Here is a 25,862-nt window from a genome sequence, read left to right on the forward strand (position 1 = left end):
AAAAACATACCTGTATTCTATTGCAAGAATCTAGCATTTGGCCAAAAATTATGTGCACTCTTCTTAACCCAAGTATGGTTCCTGAACCAGCAGCACCTGGGAACTTGTCAGAAATGCAGACTATTAGACCCTACCCCAGACCTACTCAATCAGACATGTATTTTAATAAGATGCCTAGGAGATTCATATGCACATTAAAATTTGAGAAGTGCTGACTTAGGCCATACTCATATATAGTCATCCCTCAGTATCCATGGGGGATTATTTCCAGGACTCCCCACAGATCCCAAAATCCAAGAAGATGCTCAAGTCCCTTACAAAAAATGGCATAGTATTTGCATATAAACTATACAGATCTTCCTGTATGTTTTAGATCAACTCTAGATTACTTATAATATCTAATACCATGTAAATACTTTGTAATAGTTGGAAGTACAATGTAAATGCTATGTAAATCGTTGCTGGTGTATGGCAAATTCAAGTTTTGCTTTTTGGAACTTTCTGGATTTTTTTTTCCCGAATATTTTTGATCCATGCTTGATTGAGTCTGCAGATGTGGAACCTGTGGATACTGAGGGATGACTGTACTAGTATACACAGAGTAGCCTCAAACTTGTCATCTGAAGAAACCTCGGAAACATGAGGTACTCTTCTTCACTTTTGGGGACAGAGAAGGATTGTATATTTCATTTGGGTTTTAAATGGAAAAAATAGCTAAAACTTGATTGCTCATATAAAATCTTTGACAAGTTAGAAACCACATGTGTGAAGGTTTGTGTTTTAATCTTGCTTTTATCTGGGACATCAAGGATCTCACTATGTATGGGGGAAAATTTTTGATTTATGAGTTTTTTATATGACTAGGGAAGCTAAGAAGAAAAGACCAAAAAAAGTGCAAAGGACTCTGAAATAGATAATAAGTACATTATACACATGTAGTTATTTACACGTAAAGACACATGGAAAAAATTTTCACTATTATTATTAGCGAAATACTTAAAATATTTTTTAAGGCAGGATAGCATCATAGTTTTGTCATAGATAAAACAAAAGCAAATTTAGAAACAAAAATGTTCTTTTTAAAGAAATAAAGTTAACTTTTGAAAACATACCATTTTCTTCCAAAAATACGTTCAATCCATTCACAGTTTCTTGCCTGTTCTTCTTAATTCATCATTCATTTCTATGATCTAAATTACAAAACATAATTAAAATGCCTATGAGAAAGTTCTTAAAAATCAAATAAGTTCAACATTAAAGATAATTTAAAATTTTCCAGCCATTACTTTATCTTGTTAAGTATCTGTCATGTTATCTAGAAAATTACATATGAATATTTAAGTCCTTTATAGATAAAACTATTTCATTTAAGGTATAACTAGAAACTTTAGGTTGGTTTCCAAATGGCACTTATACAAGCCTAGATTAAAATTTAAGCACCGGATTTAACAATTTTTTTAAAAGATACTGAATTTGAGTAAGGAACACAAAAGGATTAGCCGAAATTATACTGACTTCTTATGTAGACAAGAAAGACAAATGACTCTACATTCTTCCAGTAATCTATTATCACCACAAATTAGCCAAATGGAGAGAGACCTCATTTTCTACTTTAATTCTATTATGGCATTATCCTAGAGAATCTAAACTGAAGACCACCACAAGGCTATGAGGGCCTCAATAACTATCAAATAGACTTTCTCTATTTGTTACCACAGAGTCAATTATCTTTTTGTTTGGATCACTCACATTGTCTGAATTCTCAAGTAGCCTGCTTTCTTTATCAGCTTTTAACTTGGCTAAAGTATTCTCTAAACCTTAATGTGTACTTCCCTGCTGAAAAACTTTATTGGCTTCCCACAGTCCTTGGGATAAAATCTACAAAATACTTAGAGGCCTATGAGACCCTTTATGATCAAGGTACTGCCTATCATTCTACTCCAATCTCCATTTACTTCTCAAGATACAGCAATGTAGAATTCCTTGCACTCACCAAGGCACTGGCACATGCTATTCCTCCTGCCTGAAATACCTTTCTTTTCTTTCTCCTCCTGTATAATCCTTACCCTTAAGATTCAACTTGCTAGCTTCTTCCATAGGTTTCTCAAAGGCAGTGGGTGGCCCTCTACACTTCTGTACTACATACTATTGATACATAGTCTCATAACACTTATATTACATTGCAATAATTTTTCTCAACTGGAGGGCAAGGAATGTCTTTTCTCTGTATTGTGTTCAGCGCTGAGTGTGGCACTCAATAAATGTCACTGAATAAACAAAGAAATGAATATAAAACTAAAATAGAGATGAGGGAGTTATAGTGATTCTGAGTCCAATTTGAGTAGAGTGGAAGAAATCTACTCCCCACCCCCCACTGATTAGTTTAAAAGATTTTATGGGGAAAAATGGACTTCTTCAGAAGTAGTTAAATACGGTCAATAGTAATACAGTGATAATTAACTGAAAATAGGTCATTCCAGGTCCTGCTAATGAATATTCATGACACAATAGGAAAAAACAAAATTACAGAATGTTAGAAATAACTGTGCACTTCAGGGTCAGGTTCAGCATCTTCATTGCAGAGATGAAAAAATATGGGCTAAATGAAATGGACTTGAGATTGTTAGGGGAAATTTGATATAGGATAGGGCAGTGGTTCTACTGTGGCTCAAAGCTGAAAACTACTGAAACAGGATTTTAAAAACTAGAAAAAGTTTTACATTAATTTGCAGTCGCTTAAGGAGGAATTAAAAAGTGTGATTAAAAAAATAAGCAAGTAGGGCTTCCCTGGTGGTGCAGTGGTTAAGAATCTGCCTGCCAATCTAGGGGACACAGGTTCGAGCCCTGGTCCAGGAAGATCCCACATGCCACAGAGCAACTAAGTCCGTGTGCCACAACTACTGAGCCTGTGCTCTAGAGCCTGTGAGCCACAACAACTGAGCCCACGTGCCACAACTGCCGAAGCCTGCGCACCTAGAGCCCGTGCTCCACAAGAGAAGCCACCACAATGAGAAGCCTGCACACCACAATAAAGAGTCGCTGAAACTAGAGAAAGTCCATGTGAAGCAATGAAGACCCAACACAGCCAAAATTAAATAAATAAAATATAAATAAATAAAAACAAAAACGAGCAAAATACCTGAATAGACATTAAAAAAAAAAAAAGCCAGCAGAGAAAACAATCTCAAGGCAGAAGTGGAGAGTGCTCAGTACTGTGTTGTTAGCATTACTGAAAACAATGAAGGTTTTGAAGATAGAAAATGTTTAGGGCTTCCCTGGTGGCGCAGTGGTTGAGAGTCCGCCTGCCAATGCAGGGTACACGGGTTCGTGCCCCAGTCCGGGAAGATTCCACATGCTGTGGAGCGTCTGGGCCTGTGAGCCATGGCCGCTGAGCCTGCACGTCTGGAGCCTGTGCTCCACAACGGGAGAGGCCACAGCGGTGAAAGGCCCGCGTATCACAAAAAAAAAAAAAAAAAAAAAAAAAAAAGTTTAAAGCTTGGGTGAGATCAACCAAAAGATCTAGAATAAATTAATAGGTCACTTAATTATTCATGTTTATGAAGAGAAGTAACTAACAATCTTGAGTCACTTTTTATTTGGTTCTGCAATAAAATGTATGATTTTTCTTTCAGTACTTACCCTTCTTTGTTTTGTTTATGGTAATATCAACATTTGAAGTGGAACTGGTAAAGTACTAGATCAGCTGTGGGTACTCAGGCAACTCACAGTTAAGTATTCTGGGTTCTATTTTCTCATCTGTAAAATTGTTTGGATTATATCACCTCAAAGATTCTTTTTAGCAATTATGAATCCAAGAACACTGGTTTGCCAAAATTAATATAGAATTGATTTCAAGAACAAGTCTAGTTCACTTAAGTACCTTAATATCATTATTGGTATTTTTAATTTGCTTGGCAATGTCGGTTTTTAAGTTAGTGAGTCACCTTGGGTCTCCAATAAATAGATCATATTTACATTCTTAGTTAAGAAACATAGGCTGCAGTGGAACGGCCTATAATTCCTGCAGTCTGAAGCCACAAAATGTGGATAAGATCATCGAGAATCAAACAGCCAATGAAAATAACATCAAAAATCTATCCACCTGAATTCAGGTCTAACACTTTTCAGTACGTTAAATATTTGAAACCTCGTACGCACTGCGAGACCACACATGGCGGGACTACACAAGGTGAAAGGTCCATCCAAAGGGGCCTTCGGGCCTCACCACCGCATGGGTTCGGCGTCACCCCTGTCCTATGGCCGAGGGTGGAATGCTAAGCAAGGCCCTTGGGTCTCAAGAACACTTTGGGAGGATCAAACCTTAAGAATCCTCCCTCTTCCCGGCCAAGCCGTAACCTAGCGAGAAAAATGGGCAATTTGGGAGGCTTTCCTTTCCCTCCCGATATCCTCGCATCGCCCTTAATCCCCATCAGCTTCCCAAACTGCAGCGGCCGTTACCTCCATCCTAGGAGCCAGGGCTTCGCAGACGCTTCCGCCTACTCCAGCCATTTTGTTCCGTGGTCGGCGGCGGCACCACCTACTGCAGCCAATGCTGCTGCTGCGGCTGCTGCCGCCGCCGCCGCTGTCGTCAGGGCCTATAGGGGATGGGGAGGGTGGTGCGTGGGGGCGGGACTTCCGCGCCCTCTTCGGGAGCCAGGAGGCGGGGCCTCAGCAGAACTGGCCCCGATCCTGCCCACCAGACTCAGTAAATTGCAGCTCAAAGTTGATTTAGCATTGCTTAGAGTGGCATCAGGGGCTGCTTTATAATTTTCTTCTTTTCCCAAATACTTCCGTAGACTCTAACGAATAGGGCCTGCTTCTCATGGCAAGCAATGAACGTGGTAAGGAACACGAGCTCTGGGATTGGAGACTCCATAGTACCTACAATCCTAAATCTGATGTGAACATTAATGAGATCATACAAGGTAAGTGCACAGTGGATCTAGTGAACAAATGATAAATACCTGCTGTCATAATTACTACCTTGACCTGATAGAATCCAGGACTGGAAAGAAAACGCAAAATGAGTTTATTCATCTAAGAAGCCATTGTAGGACCTCTTAATAGATTACTTCAGCTGGAAAATGACCCCAAAATTTTGCTTAGGATTGGTACAAAGGATGATGCAAATTTTATCTTTCTCAGTATCTCTCTGAACTTCTCTTTCCTCAATTTACCCAGTAAATTAAAAAGGATTACTCCCAGAAAGGTCTTCCAGAGAGGGGCCCCAAGTTATTAAAGGGAATAATGGGAAAAAAACCTCTAGTATTTGGGTTGTTGGAAACAGGACAATGTTAGGAAAAAAGTCCTGGCTACAGGTATAAATTATCACTATTTGTACCTCTTAACACAAGTGTCTTAAGAATTTTAAAATTCTCCTTGAAAACTACAGGTGGTGTGAATGTGGGGACACTGTATCCTGTATATTATTTTATATAACAAATATATTCACTAAAAATCATGTTTCAACTTTTTGTAAATTAAGTACTTTGGTGCACTTGTGGGATCTGTTTTTTTATTAAATTTTTTTTTAACATCTTGGGATCTGGTTTTTGAAAGGACACATGCACAATGAACACTCAATCTAAATTTTGTTAAAAATCTGTATCTTCCTATGTTCTGACAAATTTTAATCCCAGAGCCCAATAATTTCCATATAAGAGACAGCAACTTCTCAACTGTTACTCCCAAATAGAGGTAAATAGCAGGGTTTTTGAAGCTATGTTTTATCTTCTTTCTCTGAATTTCATTTTCTTACTTTTTCCCCACTCCCTCTCAATCCTACTTTACACAAGATTGATAACTTCTGCCATATATACCAGCTGAGTCTGTGATTCTCCCTGCACAGGACTGACCCATTGTATTAGGTCAGGCTGCCATAACGAAATACTATAGACTCGTGGCTTAAAAGCACAACAGACATTTTTTCATAGTTCCAGAGGCTAGAAGTCCAAGGTCAAGGGGCTGACATGGTTGGTTTCTGGTGAGAGCTCTATTCCTGGATTAGAGGGCCACTTTTTCTCTCTGTCCTCACATGGCAGCTGGGGTGGAGTGGTGGTGGTGGGGGGGATGGGGGGTGGGAGGAGAAGAGAGAATGGGCAAACTCTCTGTTATTTCTTCTTATAAGGGCACTAATCCCACCATGAGGGCACCACCTCATGACTTCATCTAAACCAAATTACCTCCAATACCATCACACTGGGGGCTAGCGCTTCAATGTACAAGTCTGGAGGATACAATTAGATCCATAGAACCTAGCAAATCAACCACCCAAGAATAGTAAGTATTTTTCTATTTGGAGTTTACAACCAATAATTATTATGAAGGCTGGTTCTTGAGAATAAAATGAATAGTCTATATTAGTTTATTTAAGATTTTTACAGTTTTGGAAAATTTTTTCAGTATACAAACAGGCCAGTGAATCCTTACTTATAAAACAACCATTTGACACATGATAGTACAAAGACAGTTTGAAACCCAACTCATATTACTTTATGACCATATCGATTTCAATAGTAACAAATTTTCTTAAACATATTTAATCATGTAGCTTCTGGGAGATGGGTTAAATGATGAAAAAATGGGCGACCATGAACACAGCCTTTAATTTCATTTCCAAATTGGTGCTTCATTCTGCAGATAATATCCTGGATGTCCTCTTTTGATAAGTACATGGGTAACTGTCTAGACAGACGCACTGCTTCTCCCTGTGGAGAGAAAGCAATACATTTTACAGTGATATACCCTGAAGCAGAAAACAGGTTTTTACTGGCAAGGAGGAAGACAGAAAATTGATTATATTCTTTTATTATTTACTCACTCAACAAATATTTATTAAACACCAATTATGTGCTAGTCACTGCTGTAGGTTCTAGGAATACAGCAGAGAACAAGACAAACAAGATCCTTGCTCTTCTAAAACTGACATTCTAGTGCAGAGAAGCAGAAAGATAAAAATACAAAGACAATTTCAGCGACTAATAGTGCACAAAATTAAACTGGGCAATGTGATAGAGAGTGATTGTGTGATTAGGAAAAGCTTCCTCCAGGTGACAATTAAGCTTCAATTTAAGGAACTATGATGCAAAGATGATGGGGAAAGAAAAGCATTTCAGACAGAGGGAACAGAAAGAACTGAATGGTCAGTGTGGGAGCAGGAGAGTTACTAAAGTGAAGAGATGAACAAGAAAAGGAGTTAGGCAGGGGCCCCATCACCCTTTGGGACAGGGTAAGCAATTTGGGTATTAACCTGAATGCACAGGGAAGTAACCAGAGGGTTTTTAAGCAAAAGCCTGACATTCGTTTCACATTTTAAAACAATCAGTCTGGCTACTTTGTGCAGTATGGCTTGAAGCAGGTCAAGAAGAGAAGCAGGAGTCTTGCAGGCAGTCTCACTGCAGTCCTGGTGAGAGCTGTTTTTAAAAATTAATTATATATATATATATATATTTTATTGAGTGTAACATACAATATTATGTAAGTTACAGGTGTACAATATAGTATTCATAATTTTTAAAGGTTACGCTTCATTTACAGTTACTATAAAACCTGGCTATATTCCCTGTGTTGTACAGTATATCCTCGTAGCTTATTTTATAAGCTAATCATTAATCCCCTACTCCTATATTGCCTCTATATTACCTCTCCCCACTGGTAACCACTCAATTGTTCTTTATATCTATGAGACTGTTTCTTTTTTGTTATTATATTCACTGGTTTGTTGTATTTTTTAGATTCCACATATAAGTAATATCATACAGTATTTGTCTTTCTCTGTCTGACTTATTTCACTTAGCATAATACCCTCCAAGCCCACCCATGTTGTTGCAAATTTTCCTTCTTTTTTATGGCTGAGTAGTATTCCATTGAATATATACCATATGATAACCTCAACAGATGCAGAAAAAACTCTTGACAAAATTCAACATCCATTTATGATAAAAACTCTCTAGAAAGTAGGCACAGAGGGAACATATATCAACGTAATAAAGCCCATTTATGACAAACCCACAGCCAACATCATACTCAATGGTGAAAAGCTGAAAGCATTTCCTCTACCATCAGGAACAAGACAAGGTTGCCCACTCTCACCGTTTTTATTCAACACAGTATTGAAAGTTGTAGCCACAGCAATCAGGTAAGAAAAATAATAAAAGGAATCCAAATTGGAAAGGAAGAAGTAAAACTTTCACTGTTTGCAGATGACATGATGCTATACATAGAAAATTCTAAAGGTGCCACCAGAAAACTACTAGAGCTCATCATGAATTCAGCAAATTTGCAGAATACAAAATTAATATACAGAAATCTGTTGCATTTCTATACACTATCAGAAAGAGAAATTAAGGACATAACCCCATTTACCATTGCATCAAAAAGAGTAAAATACCTAGGAGTACACCTACCTAGGAGTACACCTACCTGTACTTGGAAAACTATGACACTAATCTAAGAAACTGAAGATGACACAAACAGATAGAAAGATATACCATGTTTTTGGATTGAAAGAATAGTTAAAATGAACATACTACTCAAGGCAATCTATGGATTCAATGCAATCTCTGGTGAGTTTTTGACTAGGGAGATAGCAGTGGAGATGGAGGGAGTTATAAAAGACTCCTGACATGAGTTGGAGGTAAAGTCAAGACTTGCTGATGGACTGGTTATGAAGGATGCAGAATCAAGGATAATTTTTGGTATGGCAGTGCTGTTTTCTGAGTTAGGGAAGACTGACAGTTTGGGGGTAAAATAGCATTAGTGAAGTTGGCTTGCTCTAAAATTTATTTTTTTCAAAAATTGTTTTACTTCAAAGATCCTGAATGCTAACATTATTCTAACCACATACTCTCTCCCATTATCTTTCAGATCATCCTACTTCCTTTATTCCAACTAAATCTATTCTTCTTCTTCACTTTGACCTTTAATCTCCTCAATCCTTCCTAATTCTCCTGGCCCACAAGCACCCTTCTGTCATCTTTCCGTACTTCAGGTGTGAATAGTTAGTGAGGCATTAAAGATACTATCTCTAGCTTCGCTTCCTGCATTCCCTCTAGATTCCAACTAGAATCTAAGGGCAGGTTCTTACTAGAATCTAATTCATCTTTATATCCCTCTAGGATTAAACAGTTTCTTATATATAATATGTGTTCAAATTTCGTTACTCACCCTTTTTTTCTTACACCATATTCCTCTTGCTAATCCTTACCCTTGGATAAATTCTACCGAGCATTGTTGGAGAATCACAAAACTCGCTGGCTGGATCCAATACCAGTATTAGCTCTTATGAGCCTTTAATGTCATTTGAATATCCTATTCTTCTCTAATCAACCTTCTCTTGAAGTACCTGCAGCTCTTATTTTCACATCGTTTCCAATATACTCAAATCCTCAAGTGCCTCCCCAGCCTCTTCACTCTCAGCAGATAACCTCTCCTATTACATTACTACATATATCATACATGACTTCTCTCAAGTTTACCTCAAAATATTCTTACTTTCACTTTAAAGCTCTCCCCTCGTCTGCTCTTGATTCAGAGAATGGTTTCACCTTTCTAAAGCTTATATTGTTAACTCATCTCCCTTCCTGCCTCTTCTGGAACATCTGCCCTTCAATCTTTTACTGTAAGACTTTTTCAATGAATTCAATACAAACATGTTCTCTTTTTGTCCCTTCACCACCATGTAACTTGCTGCCTACACTTTTCACCACTGCTCCCACTCTTTCACTATCACTACTACTTTTCCGTTATGGCTCTCTTGTAGGATATAACTGCCATCTAGCAGCCACACCTGCTGGTCTTCTAGCAACTAGAGAATGTGAGTAACATTTAGAGAATGTGATACTACTTATTTTTAAGTTTCTTTCCTCCCTTGACTTGTATATCCACTCCTCCCTTGATTTGTATATCCACTCCTCCCTTGATTCTTTTTTTACTCTTCTATCGTTATCTTCGATTCATCTTATTCAGCTTGACCGTCAATGGAAGCATAACTATGGTTCTGACAGAAGTTCTCTTTTTTCCTTAGACTATCTTCCCTAAGAATCACATCCACTATTGCCTTAACATAATGAGAGATACAGTATTAGTAAAAGTATTTGTAACTAATCCCAACCATTTTTTCCTCTTATTTCTGAAATCTTACTTCTTCCCATGTTGTTCTTCGATACACAAAATACTACCCACAACTCCCTCAACCTTTATTTAGTTTATACCAACTCCTTCACAAGAAAAGTTCCAGGTCCCTAGAAACTATCAGTGTTGAATTGCCTCCACAATAGGTTGGCAAATTCCATAGGACAAACCTCTTGAAGTATTCACAGAATGCTACTGACTATAATCTTCAGGAAGGGTAAAGAATGGACTTTCCTGTTGAGGAAATCTGACCCTCAGAATTCACGGCCCACCATGATCACAGTCTAAAAGAAAATGACTCATTTTTTAAAAGGAAGAAAATAAACTTTATTATAAAGTTCAAAATAACACGAGTCAACCCTGAGGGACACAACCTCAATATAGAGACAATCACTATTGTTTTACCACCAAATGCCCAACACTTGGACATTTAAAACTTTATAACCTGCCTCCATCCTCTATTACTTTTGAATTTATTTTTTAATCCACTTTTACTTCTCATTTGTGGTAGATACTGCTAGAAAATGAAAATTTCCATTTATTCAATAATCTACATTTTTCATTCCCCCTCCCCTCTTTTGCTCTTGAAGAGATCAGGGTTTAAAATCACATTACAGTTCTTTTTAGACAAGTGTTTGGTGTCAAGGTGGAGCAATTTTGAATCCCTTCTAAACAAAACAAAACAAAACAAAAAACTTCACAAAGTGTCTCATGCATAAGGCTCTTCCTCAATATGTATTCAAGAAATAATGTTATAGTAAGGATCCATGATAGTTTATCACAACCAGTCCATGATGTGAAACTTTTAATGGAGTTTTTTTTTTTTAAATAGTATTTCCTCTTGCAAACAGATAATAAGCCTTATAGAAACTTTACTATTTTGAAACCATTTACTATTTTATTAAGGAAAAGTTAAGTATCTTAAAACCTAGACAATCTACATAAGCTAATAATGCATACCTCTAAATAACTTATCACTTTGCGAGGTCTACATTCATAAACTTCCTTTGCATTTTTGTTTAATATAGTGTTAAGAATTTCTTTTAAATCCATCACTCCATAGAATGGAAGACAATTAGCCATTCCTTCTATTTCCAAGTAGTTTTCAGCAATGGAAACTCCTAAAGGAAAAAAATAAATAAAACCACATATATAGTTAGTTTTGTTTAAACTATATTCCAGAAAATGTCTATTAAAAACAAAATCACTGTTAGAGTATTTAGTTAACCTTCATTAGAATTTAATAGAGTCAGGAAAAAGTTTTGTTCCTTAGTTGAAGAACAAATAATAATTTCGCATAGGATTTCACATTCACATTAAGTCGTAAGTGCTCGAAGAAACCACATGTGCTTTACATCATTTAATTTAATCTCAGTTACTGTTGTTCTGTTCCCTACATTTATTTAGAACATTTCTCACTTTGGAGAGAAAATGGAGCCCCATTATTATTTATTAAAATAAAACTGGTTTAAATGTTTTAACAACTGCTGCTGTTCAAATTCTATCCTACTGGTTTAATATCTAAAAACCTGAATTATTTCTATGATTAGTTTAACTTAACAGGTTATTATAAAAATACTCACATAGTAACTTATTTTCTTCCAGCTTTATTGAGATATATTTGACATATAACACTGTGTACGTTTAAGGTGTACAAAGTGTTGATAAATACACATATAAACTACAAAATGATTACCACTATAGTAACTTATTAATATATTAGCAATTTGAGGAAATGAAATACTAATGTTTATTTTACTAGAATAATGTTTAAATCTGACATATTATCTATTATTTAAACTAAATAATTTAGTGATTAAAATAAAACTAAAAAGTAGCAACACGAGTGGATATATAATGGGGTAAAATATCCATAACAGCATATATTCCCAAGCATCAAATTTGGCTTTAGAATGCATTTTATGATTTTAGAAAATAGCAGAAATTTTTTTTCTTTGGTTATATCTGTGTAACAGTGTTCTTAATATTGGAGACCACAAAATGTTACCTATAAGTACCTATAAGTAAAAAAACAAACAAAAAAAAGAGACAGTCCCATGTTGGTAAGTGGTAGCTATCAATGGAAAAATTTTAAAAGAGGAGTGATGTAGCTTGAAGAGTTTCAGGTCCTGAGAGGTCAACGACCCTATTCCTAACCTGTTCCCAGTTACAGACTAGTTCCTTGACCTGAATGGCAGATGAACTGGTGGTATACTAAACAGAGAAGGCATCCTAATGTTATTCCCTGGAAACAACTGGAGAATAATATAAGAAGATACATAATCAAGTGTTAAGGGGTAAAATACAGAGCTCAGTGAAGGAAGACAAAATGAGAGTTTGAGCAACCAGGGGAACTTAAATGGGACTTGAAACAGGGTTTAGATAGGCAAAGAGGAAGTAGCAGAATATTCCAGTTCACATCTTTTTATACAGAGAGTAAAATTTATCAGTCACGAGACTTTTCACTATTGCTGCTTCTATACCATTTACAGTATGATTTGACTGAAAAGTCTAATACTGTCTACATGAATGCTGGAAAATTATACACATTTCATAGAATTATTTGTGGATATGGGTAAAAAGTATATGGTAACAAACAAGGAAACTGAGCAATATTTTAATATCTGTGCTTGCAAAATTTAGATATGGAAAACTTAGAGACATTTGGAATCACGTTCAAGAAGTTTCCATAAAATTCTGTGAAATGCTTCCCAATTTCCCGAAAATACTTCAATAAGTGGTTTGACAAGTTTTCAATTCCTAAAATGTGTAATTCTTATTGATACAGAACAAAAGCTATTCTCATTAACAAGCAAAGTTCTTAGGGTCACATTCAGAATCTTTTTCCTTAAAGCCAGATGTATTCTTCCTCTTTCAAGTGCTTTTATCTAAAGATGTTTTATGACAACTGGCAAACTGCTGATCAAAAGTTAGTCCAATACAACAAAACTCTCACTAAAAGACGGAGAAATGGTCTTTAAGAAAACATGACATAAAAATTAATGAATGAAAAAATGGTTTTAAAAAAAATGAAGAAAAAAACGAATGCCTTTAACTTGATCTGTTACTGAGAAGAGAAATAATGCTGATGATAATCGAAGTAAAGTTAATTCCGATCAAATCAAGTCAGTTCGCAGATGACTGGCTTATTCATTTCCGTATCTTTGGTACCATGCAAAGTACCTGGCATTTACAAGACTTAAAAACATTCTCTACAAGCTGAGAGCTGAAAGCATCTGTGACACAGAAACTTACTGGGTAACTCAAAAACAAACATGCTCTTGGAACAGGCAGGGTAGTTATCCTAACTTAAAAAAAATTGTTGTGATAACATCTTTCATGAAAAAAAAAAGTACCTGCCACCAATGCCACATAGTTAATTAGGAAAATAGATTAAGAAAAAAACATCTTGCTACACACACACATACACATACATAAACTCCTTGCTTCACACGTCAAATAAATTTTTAAAACGTCAGAAGTCCTGAGGATGAAAGATTTCTAGGAGGACCAAAAAAATGACTACAAGTCAGTTCAGGTCAGAAAGGGGGTGCTGGAAGAAAAGAGAATATCTGAACACATACCATTGCCGAGTACTATGCTGATTTACCTAAGTACCTAGTTTGGTGCTAACAACTTCATGAAGTAAATATATCAATTTTAATAGGAAATCAACATAAATTAGTTAAGAGTTGGTTTTAAAGGCAGATTGCTTGGGTTCATATCCTGGTTCTACCACTAGTCTGTACCCTTAGGCAAACTTAGTTTCTCCATGCCTCAATTTTTCTATTTATAAAAAATGGGCACAGTAACAGAACCACAGGGCTATTAGAAAGATCAAATGAATTAATACATTTAATACTTAGACTACTGCCATGCACATAATAATTATTAGTTGCTATTGATGAGGTAACACTGAGGCCAACTGACTTTACCTACAACACGTGTTTTTAAATGGCAGAGGTGGGATTTGGACTAACACTTCACTCCAAATCTAAATATCCAGGATTGAGGTTAGGAGGAAAGAAGTTCTGGGTAGGTTTTCTTAAAACTGCTAGTCAATAAAGTTAAAGTTTAGAACACCAAAGCATTTTCTGTATGTATTCCATTTCATGGTTTTGTACATTGTTTTTACTTATTTTCTTCTCATGTCTCAGTAAAACAATCCTTTAAAAATTTTCTACATTGTTTTGTTTTTGTACACTTTGGTCATGGCAAGTTTAGGGAGGGTGGAGGAAGGGACAGTGGAATCACTCTTCCTGGTACCTTTGTGCTGCTTGATACCAGATGAAAGCAAAGTAATAGGACAAGACTGGCCTAGGTAGCTAGGGCAGAAGGCAGTTAAGTACGGAAACTATGAAAGAACAGAGAAGGGGCCAGCCAGGAAAACTGAAGTCTCCTAGCCAGAAGAATTTTCTTTTTTCTCCCCACCTAGTGAATTTCCACAGTAAGCAAAGAGTATTATGACAGGTTTTTTAGCAAAGCCATGGAATCAAATCATCCACTCTCCAAACAGTAAGACTGTTGATGCTACACATCTAATTGGCAAAGCAAGTAAATGCTTTTAAAAAAGGAAAAGAGATGTTTAATTTTGTTAGTCAATTCTAGTACCCTACATGTCTATTTCTGCTTCATCATCTAAGGAGTATTTAATAATTTAGTTAGACACAGCAGGCAGTTTGCATATTGTGACAAAGGATGGCAAAAATTACAATTACTTGATTAGTTATGGAAATGCTAAAATACAAGGCAATGGACTGAAAGAGATGCTAAACTTGCTCGTTTCAGGCAGAGGTGACCTTTCTGAAATATGACTGTTTTTACAAAGCTGACACTGTACTTTTAGTGAGACAAAAATATACCGTGATATCTGTAAATTACAAAACTCAAAAGTAACTTTTGGAACAAGACTTATTTTTCCAAGTCAGGAAGTATTAAACCACATTATCATACCTGGTATCAATTTTATCTTGAAACCATTTGCTGTGAGACGAGGATCGGACAGGTAAGTTGGTCCACTGTATCTTTGGTCATCTGCTGTCATTTTATTTAAAATCTCTAAATAATGAGATCCATTAAAAAGACTGAAAAAGAAATTATGGCCCTTTAACTTATTAAATACGTAAAGTGAAATAAGAGAATTTACGGAGAAAAGTTAATCCGACGGCCCTTTAAAAAGTGTTATTATCACTAACCAAAATACAAAGGTATAAGGAGCCCTGTGAGAAACTTTACATTTCTGTTAATACTTCGTAGACCTACCATATATACAGTGTACAGAAAGGAGGAAGAATAGACACAAAAGACAGTTTCTATCTTCTAGAATGTTATACAAACTAAATGTGAAATTTAAAAAGTACTCTCTCTATAATACAAATGAAAACTTTATTTATAAATAACGCCATTTTATACCTTTATTTACAAAGACACATTGTCAAATTATTGATGTAGCCCATCCTGTGTAATAGTCTATTGCTAGTCAAGGTTTCTTCAATAAGAAGATAAGCATGTATCTTTTTCTCCCAAGAACTTATAAAAGTAATTCAGGGCTTGGGAGAGATACCTCCAGTATACTATAGGCATGGTATGTTTGCCAAAGGTGGCATACGCTGAGTGGTACTAGCCCTAAACAAAATTTTGAGGTGGCCAACGATTATCTAGGGCACAAATTAACGTTTCATGCTGGTTTTAGGCTTGGTCAGGTGCTTCGTAACATGTTATTTACAGTAATGTGTCGGTTACAGTTCACACCTATGTAAATAAGGCACTGTTCTATATTCTATCCAGTGCAGGATGATGAGCTGCTACTTCTTCATTAAAATCTTGTACCCCTTGAAAATTAAATGAATAGATGATGTCTTTGCTTATCACCTCTGAAAGGCTGAGGACCCCACTGGCTATAAGAGCAGATATCATGGAGAGGAGAACTTTGGCTATATAGCAGATGTGCGCTGTCTGGTCTAACCCAACGTTGAGAAGATCAATCTGAGAGCCGGTGGCGGTGGTAGTGGTGGTAATAATGATATAGTATAGAAATTAGTGGTGCAGGGTCTACAGTTACTGTCAAGATTGGAATGCTGGATCCACTGCTTATATACTGACTGTATGAACCTTGGTAAGTTACTTAACATTCTGTGTTTCAGTTTCCTCGTTAAAATGTGGATACCTCTCATACGGTTATTGTGAAGATAAGATCATGAAAGCAAGGGGCTTAGTAAAGCTCCTATCATATAGTAAGAGCTCAATAAATATGAGCCATTATTGTTATTATCATTGAGCTCTTACTTTGTATTTTATAATCTCTAAATTATATACTCCGTTGAGAGATAAACTACACAACCTGCATTAGAACTCTGACACGAAAATTGAGCCCAACCCATAATTACCTTCTTTATGACTCAGTTTTTAAAAACTTATATTATTAACTGTGATGGGGATGTCATATTTCAGAAGAAAGGTGAAAACAATTTTGAATTAAGCTTTGTTGCTGTCCATGTTCAAATAAGAAAGATTTATTCTCAGGCCAGTATGGACCCCAAATAATAACTTTTAATTTATTTGTTTTTAAATAACAGAATGCCACAAAGAAGAATATTTTTAAAAACCTATAATTCATAAAGCACAAAAATATTTTTGAGATCTAAATGAAAATTTACGAATACCATTTAGAAAAGCAGTGGAGTATACAAAATACACCTTAGCTCTTTTTAAGTGAAGAAAAAGAAAAGTACTATCAGATTTTTGAACTGTTCTAATTAAGCCTAAGGCTGTATTAATTCTTTTTAATTCTTTCTTTGACAGTTTCCTAGCCGGTCTTAAAAGAAAACTGTAAAAGACACTGGGTTTTAATTACTGTGATTACTATTGCCTTAATTAAAAAGATAGCTTTATCAAATTTTTTTTGGTTCTGGCCTGTTTTTCTTTCTGGAGGCAGGGTCTTTAACACAAGGGTTTAAATACATTTTTTAAATGATTTCTGATTTATTCTTGGAAGTCTGAAACAGAACGTTGGCCTCCAAAACAAATTGTCATCTTTTTAATTTCAGGTTTTTATCTCCTTTGTCATAAATAAAATTTCTTTTACCTATGTCAGACTAAAAAAGAAATATTAAGTACAAAAAAGTAAAATGTTAGTAGATTATTTAACAGTTATTTGTTTTTACAGAAAACAATTTGCTCACATAGGATATGAAAAGGAAATACCCCCATAACGATCTATCATAAAGTTAGTTCAGGCAACAATCATCAATGGATAAAACCATTAGATGGAAAGGTTATTGGGGAACTTTAAGATGGAACATCAGGTTGTCAGCAGCTGAACCCAGTGATAAGTGCCTTTTGATGTGATGAAATATGAAGTACATAGCACCACCTATTAAGCAGTCTTACCAGAAAGTAGAATCTAAATCTATTCAATCCTCCTGAGCTAACTTCCATTTAAAAATGGGAGAGGGAAAAACAAATTAAACACCATCACAAGAAAGCAAGAGAGACAAATAGAGACAATGGGATATCCCAAAGAACAAGCAACTAAGAATCTACATTAACGGTGTGATATTAGAAGAGATTTAAAATACAAAGCAAAATGTAATGGTTGGACCTTGTTTAGATACAAATTAAACTTAATTTAAAAACTATAAAAAGACATTCTGAGACAATGAGGAACAATTCCAAGGAATTAGTATTGTGTAACGCATGAAAAAAGGCATTGTGGCTAAGAAAATGGCCATTTTAGAGAGAAACATACTGAAAATTCTAAGGATGGGAATCATTCTAAATCCTTTAGCAAAAGGAAAAACATACATGTGTGTATGTGTGTGTGTGTGTATATATATATATATATATATATATATATACACACATACCAAGGACAGACAGTAAATGTGGCAAAATCTTGATAATTGTTGATAAAGGCATTTATTGAATAATTCTGTTTTGGTATATGTTTGAAATGTTAAAACAAAGAGTGCACAATGAAGAAGAGTCATGGCAATCCAATGTCAGGACTACCCTGGGGAAATCACTAATGTACAGGGGGGAACTGAGCTTGATATTTATTAACTGCAGAAGTAAACTATCTAGAATATTCTAAAATTATTTATTTAAAAACAATTCCATTAAATATGTGAAATCAAATTACAAAAATTTCTTTAAATAAATACCACTTTCCCCTGCTAGGAAACACTTTCAACTTTTTACCTTCAATTTCATTAAATGTTCTTAGAGTAAAAAAAATTATATTACTTCACCATACCTCTCTGTCAATATAATTGGCTTTTCGAGCGGCTCTGCAGGAAGTTTGTGATTCTCAAGAAGTCTTTTAAATAGCAGCGCTTCTTCCACTCTGTAAGGATTTAATAACATTATCTCTGTTTTGGATGTAATTAGCCACGCATCAGGAAACTTGAGATTGTGGATCAAGTAAGATTCGTCCTTTTCTTCTAAGTCAAATTTCCTATGTTTATCAGAATTCTTTTTTAAGTTTTCCATAGAAAACGGGATCTGAACTTTTTTAATGTTTTGGGTTTTTTTTTCAATTTGGGACTGAAAGAGCTCATCAAGTTTTGGCTGATTAGATAATGAAGTTTTCAACTTGTTCTTCTGTGCCAAATTCCATGCGCTGGTGGGTTTTATCCTTTTTTTGCCATCTTTTAATGATACTTGCGACTCCTGTTCAATGGCTCTCTTGATTTGCCTATTGTATCTTTCCAAGTCTTTAGTAGCCTTCTCTTCATATCTATGAATAGAGATAAAAAAGAACTAATGAAGTCATAATGAGAAATACATTAACCATCCGAAGCAAATTTTATAAAAAATAAAGAGCTTGCATTCCAGGTTCAGTAACGACAAAGGAGTTCGTATTGGATTAACCCACCTTAATATAACCATAAGCTCTGAACAAAATACAGAAATCAACCATTTAAAATAGGCACTGAAGAGCAATGAAAAGCATGCAGAATTTGGAATGGATTCAACCCTTGAAAAAAAAGAGATCCACATTTATACCACTTTTACCCAGAGGGCAGTCCCCAGAGCATTAAGGAAGAGTAGCAAGAACTCAGTCAGAAAGCTGCACTCTTATTAGACTGAGTCATCAGAACACAGAACTCCCTCTTCCAAAACAGCTGGAAATTGAGGGAGAAAATCCCGTGTGAGAATCTAGAGGAAAATAATCACTAGAAGGCTAAATAAGCTAAACAGAGATTTCAGTGGCTGCCTGCTGCAGGAGAAACAGAGTTTGGAGTTTAAATCCCACATAATTAGATGACTTGGAAAACACTTTGGGCTTTCAATTAAAACTGGAGGAGGGCTACATCTTACAACTTAGGGGTAAGGAAACAAAACAAAAACAAACAAACAAACAAAACAAAAAACTATGTTCTAGAACTAAGGAAGCTGCCCTAGGACTAACAGCAAAATTTAAACAGTCTTTGCCTAAGGAAGTGTAAAACAAAGTCTCCTTAAGTTCCGGTGATCTGTCAGCAATTTAAATGCGTGGTAGAACAAAACCCAACACTTTTCGGAAGATAACAGAATCCAGAGTTTCTACAACATATCAACCACAATGTCCATTATACAAGCAAAAGTTACCACTCAAGCAATAAAAAAGGAAAATGTGAGTTATGGTAAAGAGAAAAAGTGGACAGTAAAAACCAACCTCAAGATGATGATGAAAAAATTTTTTAATTGGTCTTTACATATATTTAAGGACTTAAGAAAAAGATGATCACAATGAGAGACTAGAAGGGGTAATCTCAACAGAGAAGGGAAATTATAAAATGAACCAAATGGAAATGGAAATTCTAAAACTAAAAAATAGAATATCTGAAATGAAAAATTCACTGGGTACACTTAACAGCAGATAAGAGATGGCAAAAGAAAGGATCAGGAAATTTGAAGACAGATCAAAGGAAATTATCCAATCTGAACAACAGAGAGAAAAATGATTGAAAGAAGACTGAAAAAACACTTCAGTGACTTATGGCAAAACAAGCAACCTAACATATACGTAATTCGAGTCTCAGATTAAAAATATAAAAGTAATGGGGTAGGGACGTCCCTGGTGGCACAGTGGCTAAGAATACGCCTGCCAATGCAGGGGACATGGGTTTGAGCCCTTGTCTGGGAAGATCCCATGTGCTGCGGAGCAACTAAGCCCGTGAGCCACAACTACTGAGTTTACGCTCTAGAGCCTGCGAGCCACAACTACTGAGCCCGTGTGCCTAGAGCCCGTGCTCCACAACAAGAGAAGCCACTGCAATGAGAAGCTCTTGCACCGCAATGAAGAGTAGCCCCCGCTTGCCGCAACTAGAAAAAGCCTGTGCACAGCAACAAGACCCAATGCAGCCAAAAAAAAAAAAAAAGTAATGGGGTAAAAATATTCAAAGAAATTATGGCTGAAAGTTACCCAATTTGGATAAATGCAACATTTTACAGATTCAAGAAGGTGAACCCCAAGCAGGAAAAATGCAAAGAAATCCACAGCTTAAGTACATTAGAATCAAACTGCTGAAAACCAAAGATAAAGATAAAATCTTAGAAGTACAGAGGAGGAAAAAAAAAGATGTTACAAAAAAGGAGCACCACAACAAATGATGGATATAACTTCTCATCATAAGCAATGTAGAGCCAGATAACAGTGAATAACATCTTTTAAGTGCTATAAGAATCCAGGATTCAATTATATCCATAAAAATTTACTTCAAACTTGAAGATGAAACAGACATTTTCAAAAAGAAAGCTGAGATCTGTTGCCAACATAATTACATTATTAAGAAATGTCACCACATGGAAACTCAGATGTATAGGAAAAAATGATGAGCACCAAAAATGGTAACTATGTAGGTAAACAGGAAAAAAAAAAAAAAGATCTTTTGAAAAATTCTCGTATTTCTTTGAAAGATAACTGTTTAAATTTTAAAAGTAATATTTAAAGATGCGGTTTATTTTTACGTAGATGTAAAATATATGACACCAACTATGTAAAGGACAGGGGTGGTAAGTGGAATTATACTTGGAACATTTTTATAGTTTATGTGAAATGGTATCCTATTTTTTAAATAAATAATTAATTAATTTTATTTATTTTTGGCCACGTTGGGTCTTCGTTGCTGCATGCAAGCTTTCTCTAGTGGCGAGTTGGGGCTACTCTTTATTGTAGTGCACGTGCTTTTCATTGCGGTGGCTTCTCTTTTTGTGGAGCACGGGCTCTAGGCGCGCAGGCTTTAGTTGTGGCATGTGGGCTCAGCAGCTGTGGCTCGTGGCCTCTAGAGCACAGGCTCAGTACTTGTGGAGCACGGGCTTAGTTGCTCCGTGGCATATGGGATCTTCCCGGACCAGAGCTCGAACCTGTGTCCGCTGCATTGGCAGGTGGATTATTAACTGCTGTGCCACGGAAGTTCCTAAAATGGTACCCTATTAACTCTAAGTAGATTATGATAAATTAAGGATGTATAATGTATTCCCCAGAGCAAAAAATAAGGCAAAGCCAATAGAGGAATTAAAATTAAATATGAAATTATATTCTTTTAACCCTAAAGAGGCTGCCTCTCTCCCAAAACAAGGAGGAACAGAGGAACAAAACTGAGAAGGAATAGGAAAATGGTAGACCAAAACACAACCATATCAATTAATACATTACATGGACTAACTATTGCATTTGAAAGGCAGAGTCCGTCAGACTGAATTTCAAAAGCAAAATCCAGAGATGTAAAGGTGTGACCAACAAGGTGGAGTAGGAAGATCCTGAGCTTACCTCCTCCCATGGGCACAACAAAATTATAACTATTTACAGAGCAGCTATCGATTAGAATGAACTAAAGACTAGCAGAGATCTTCTACAACTAAAGATATAAAGAAGGAACCACAATGAGATGGGTAGGAGGGACAGAGTCGTGGTATAGTCAAGACCATACCCCCAGGGGAGAAGACCCACAAACAGAATGATATCAATCACAGAGCTTCTTTCCAAAGAGCATAGCGTCTGAGCTCCACATTAGGATCCCCAGCTTAGGGGTCCTGCACCAGGAAAGAAGACCCCAGAACGTTTGGCTCTGAAAGTTAGTGAGGCTTACTTTCAACAGAGTCAGAGGGCTGAAGGAAATAGAGATTCCACTCTTAAAGGGCACACACAAAATCTCACACACTCCAAGACCCAGGGCAGAAGCAGTAATCTGAAAGGAGCTGGGTCAGACCCACCTGCTGATCTGGGAAAGCCTCCCAGAGGCAGGAGGCAAATGGAACTCACCGTGGGGACACAGATACTGGCAGTAGCCATTTTAGGGAGCTCATTCTACCATGTGCAATGCTGGTAAGCACCATTTTGGAATCCTCCCTCTAGCTTATTAGCTTTGGGATGCAGTCCTGCCCCAAGCCACCAGCCTGTCAGCATCAGTACTGGGACACCTCAGGCCAAGCAGCTAGCTGGGCAGGGACACAGCACCACACACCAGCAGGCCAGCTGCCACAGGACCCGAGTCAACAGCCCCTTAGGACCCGGCCCCATCTACCAAAGGGCCTGGGATCCGGCTCCCCATACCAGTGCATGGGCACTAGCCCTGGGACATTCAGCCAGCTATTGGAACTGGTCCTGGCACCAGCAGGCAGCGACCAACTCTAGGACCCCACAAGGTCCTGTAGCTGGAAACCCTAGGACCCAGCTCTGCCCACCAGGGGTTAGACAACAGACCCAGGACATCTTGGGCCTGGGCCCATACACCAGCCCTGGAAACTCTAAGCCCTGTACCAAGAAACGCCAAGATGCAGCTTTGCCCACCAGTGTGCTGGCACTAGCCCCAGGACCCAGCCTCACTCACCAGTGGGCCAATACCTACTCTGGGACACCCCAGACTCCACAGCTAGCCATGTCAGGAACTGGGCCCACTCACCAGCAGGCCGACAGCAGCTTTGGGACACCACAACTATACAGAAAGCTGTGTCAGGAACCACCTCTGCCTACCAGCAGGCAGACACTAGATCAAGGAACCCCAGCCGGCAGCCGGCCACCTGGAGACCCCGCTCCACCCACCAATGGGCCAGGACTAGCCTCGGGACCCCCCAGGACTCCACAGCCAGTCAACTCATGACCTGGCCCCATCTACCTGTGGGCGGCCCACACCAGTAACCAGGACTCCTCTGGCCATACCAGGACATGGCCCTGCCCACCATCAGCTGGCACCCTTTGTATAAGGCAGGGCATGGCGACCAACTGGAATGGGGGCCAGCCACAACCACCAGCACACCCACAGTAGTCAGCCCACCACAACAGAAGGACCCACACAACCCACATAGAGGGCACCACTAAAGCATATAGCTCTGGTGACCAGAAAGGAATGTGCTACTGGGTCCCATAGGATGTCTCCTACAAAAGGCCACTTCTCCAAGAGGGGGAAATGGAATGAACCTACCAAATACATAGAAATAAAAACAGCATATTAGGCAAAATGAGGCAAGAGAGAAACATGTTCCAAACGAAGGAACATGATAAAACCCCATAAGAACTAAGTAAACTGGAGATAAGCAATCTACCCAATAGAGTTCAAGGTAATGATCATAAAGATGCTTAAAGAACTCAGGAGAAGAATGGACAGACACAGTGAGAAGTTAGAAGTTTTTAACAAAGAGTAGGAAAATACAAAGATAACCAAACAAAGATGAAGAATACAATAACTGAAATAAAAAATACACTAGAAAGAATCAACAGTAAATTAGATGATACAGAGGAACAGATCAGTGAGCTGGAAGGCAGAGTAGTGGAAATCACTGAAGCTGGACAGAAAAAAAGAATAAAAAGAAATGAGGACAGTTTAAGAGACCTCTGGGAGTCTCTTATGTCAAGTGTACTAATGTTCTCATTATAGGGGTCTCAGAAGGAAAAGAGAGAGAGAAAGGGGCAGAGAACATATTTGAAGACATACTAGCTTAAAACTTCTCTAAACCTGGGAAAGGAAACAGACATCCAGGAAGTCCAGGATGCACAGATAGTCCAAAACAGGATCAACCCAAAGAGGACCACACCAAGACACACTGCTATTAAATTGGCAAAAATTAAAGATAAAGAGAGTATATTAAAATCAGCAAGGGAAAAGCAAGAAGCTATGCATAAGAGAATTCCATAAGGCTATCAGCTGACTTTTCAGCAGAATCTCTGAAGGCCAGAAGGAATGGCATGATATATTTAGTGATGAAAGGCAAAAACCTACAACCAAGAATACTCTACCCAGCAAGTCTTTTGTTCAGATTTGAAGGAGTGATAAAAAGTTTGACAGACAACCAAAAGCTAAAAGAGTTCAGTACCACAAAACTAGCTTTGTAAGAAATGTTAAACACAACAAATAACTTGGTGTGGATGGGGAAAAAAGGGAACCCTCGTGCACTGCTGGTGGGAATGTAACCTGGTGCAACCGCTATGGAAAACAGTCTGGAGATTCCTCAAAAAATTAAAACTAGACCTAACATATGATCCAACAATTCAACCTCTGGGTATTTATCCAAAGAAAACATGATAAATATAACTAACATCGATGTATGTTGTATATTAAAGGCGTTAAGAAAGTAAATCCTAAGAGTTCTCGTTCCAAGGGAAAAAAACATTTTTTTCTAATTCTTAATGTTGTATCTATATGAGATGATGGCTGTTCACTAAACTTATTGTGGTAATCATTTTACGATGTATGTAAGTCAAATCATTGTGCTGTACACCTTAAACTTATACAGTGCTGTATGTCAATTATATCTCAAGGAAAAAAAGAGTAGACGCCTAAAAATTTAAAATATTAATATTTTAAATGAAGTGACTACTAATATTTTAAAAATTATCAACATTTAGAAAATGCACTTTGTCAGAAACACCTTCACCTTCAGTATAGTTGAATATTTTTGTTTCACTTTCACATTTACTTTTGCTTTTGCATACTGAAATAAGTACAATGTTCTTTATTCTGCTAATCTATGCTAAGCACAATTTGCCAAGCTGCTTTCAAGTATTTGATCAATTTCCTATGCAATACTCTGGTCTAATTTCTTAGGGAAAAGCACCAAGAGATGGGCAACGGAATCTTTTTCTATCAAAACATCACTAACTCTCAGGGGAAAAAGTACTAAAATACAATGAAGGATTAAAAAAACCCTTTATAATAATTAAAATTTATTTTAAATCTAGGAACATAAAGCACTATCCAATACAGCAAAATTAAAATGCAGTCCACTTAAATAAAAAAGCAAATTCCAGCTATATGTGTCTACAAGAGTTACACAGATAGCACGGGGGAAAAAGACAGATAGTTTGAAAGTAAAAGAATGGAAAAGATAAACCATGCAAATCGTAAGCATAACAGCAGCTTATAGTAATATACGATGAAATAAATTTCAAAACAAGAAATAATACCACAGATAACAGGAATATTTCATAATGACCAAAGGGAATCATTAGGAAGGTATACCAATCACAAATGTGCATGGATCTAATAACAAAAAGCTTCAAACTACGTGAAGCAAAAAATTACAGATCTAAAAGTAGAAATACATCCAGAATTACAGTTGGGGACTTTAATGCCCCTCCCTTAGGCACTAACAGAATTAGACCAAAACAAAAAAATCAGTAAAGCCTTAAGAAGATTTTAGCAATACTATCAACTACCTTGACTTGTCATTTTAGAACACTACATCTAACAGCTACAGAATTCAGATTCTTTTTAGGAGCCCATTCTTCGAGATATGCTGCTGGGCATAAT

At 36.9% G+C, this 25,862-nt stretch overlaps 1 protein-coding gene across 7 annotated transcripts in view; it reads right to left on the minus strand.

Annotated features, from left to right (window-relative positions):
* Positions 1-6,331: 6,331 nt before the first annotated feature.
* Positions 6,332-25,862, minus strand: part of PMS1 (PMS1 homolog 1, mismatch repair system component) — a 98,190-nt gene continuing 78,659 nt past the window's right edge. For 4 of the 7 annotated variants that reach the window (XM_067741211.1, XM_067741213.1, XM_067741210.1 and 1 more), the window contains 4 exons: positions 18,386-18,868; positions 15,085-15,215; positions 11,092-11,252; positions 6,332-6,707 (listed from right to left, as the gene is read on the minus strand). In XM_067741211.1, the coding sequence (XP_067597312.1) occupies positions 6,543-6,707; positions 11,092-11,252; positions 15,085-15,215; positions 18,386-18,868 (940 nt within the window). In that variant the 3' untranslated portion in view covers positions 6,332-6,542. Of the gene's footprint in view, positions 6,708-11,091; positions 11,253-15,084; positions 15,216-18,385; positions 18,869-25,862 lie in introns of those variants that run through there. The other 3 variants (XR_010944339.1, XM_067741214.1, XM_067741216.1) reach the window with 3 other exon arrangements.

The sequence above is a fragment of the Pseudorca crassidens genome, chromosome 6 (assembly GCF_039906515.1).
Source record: "Pseudorca crassidens isolate mPseCra1 chromosome 6, mPseCra1.hap1, whole genome shotgun sequence".
Lineage (NCBI taxonomy): Eukaryota > Metazoa > Chordata > Mammalia > Artiodactyla > Delphinidae > Pseudorca > Pseudorca crassidens.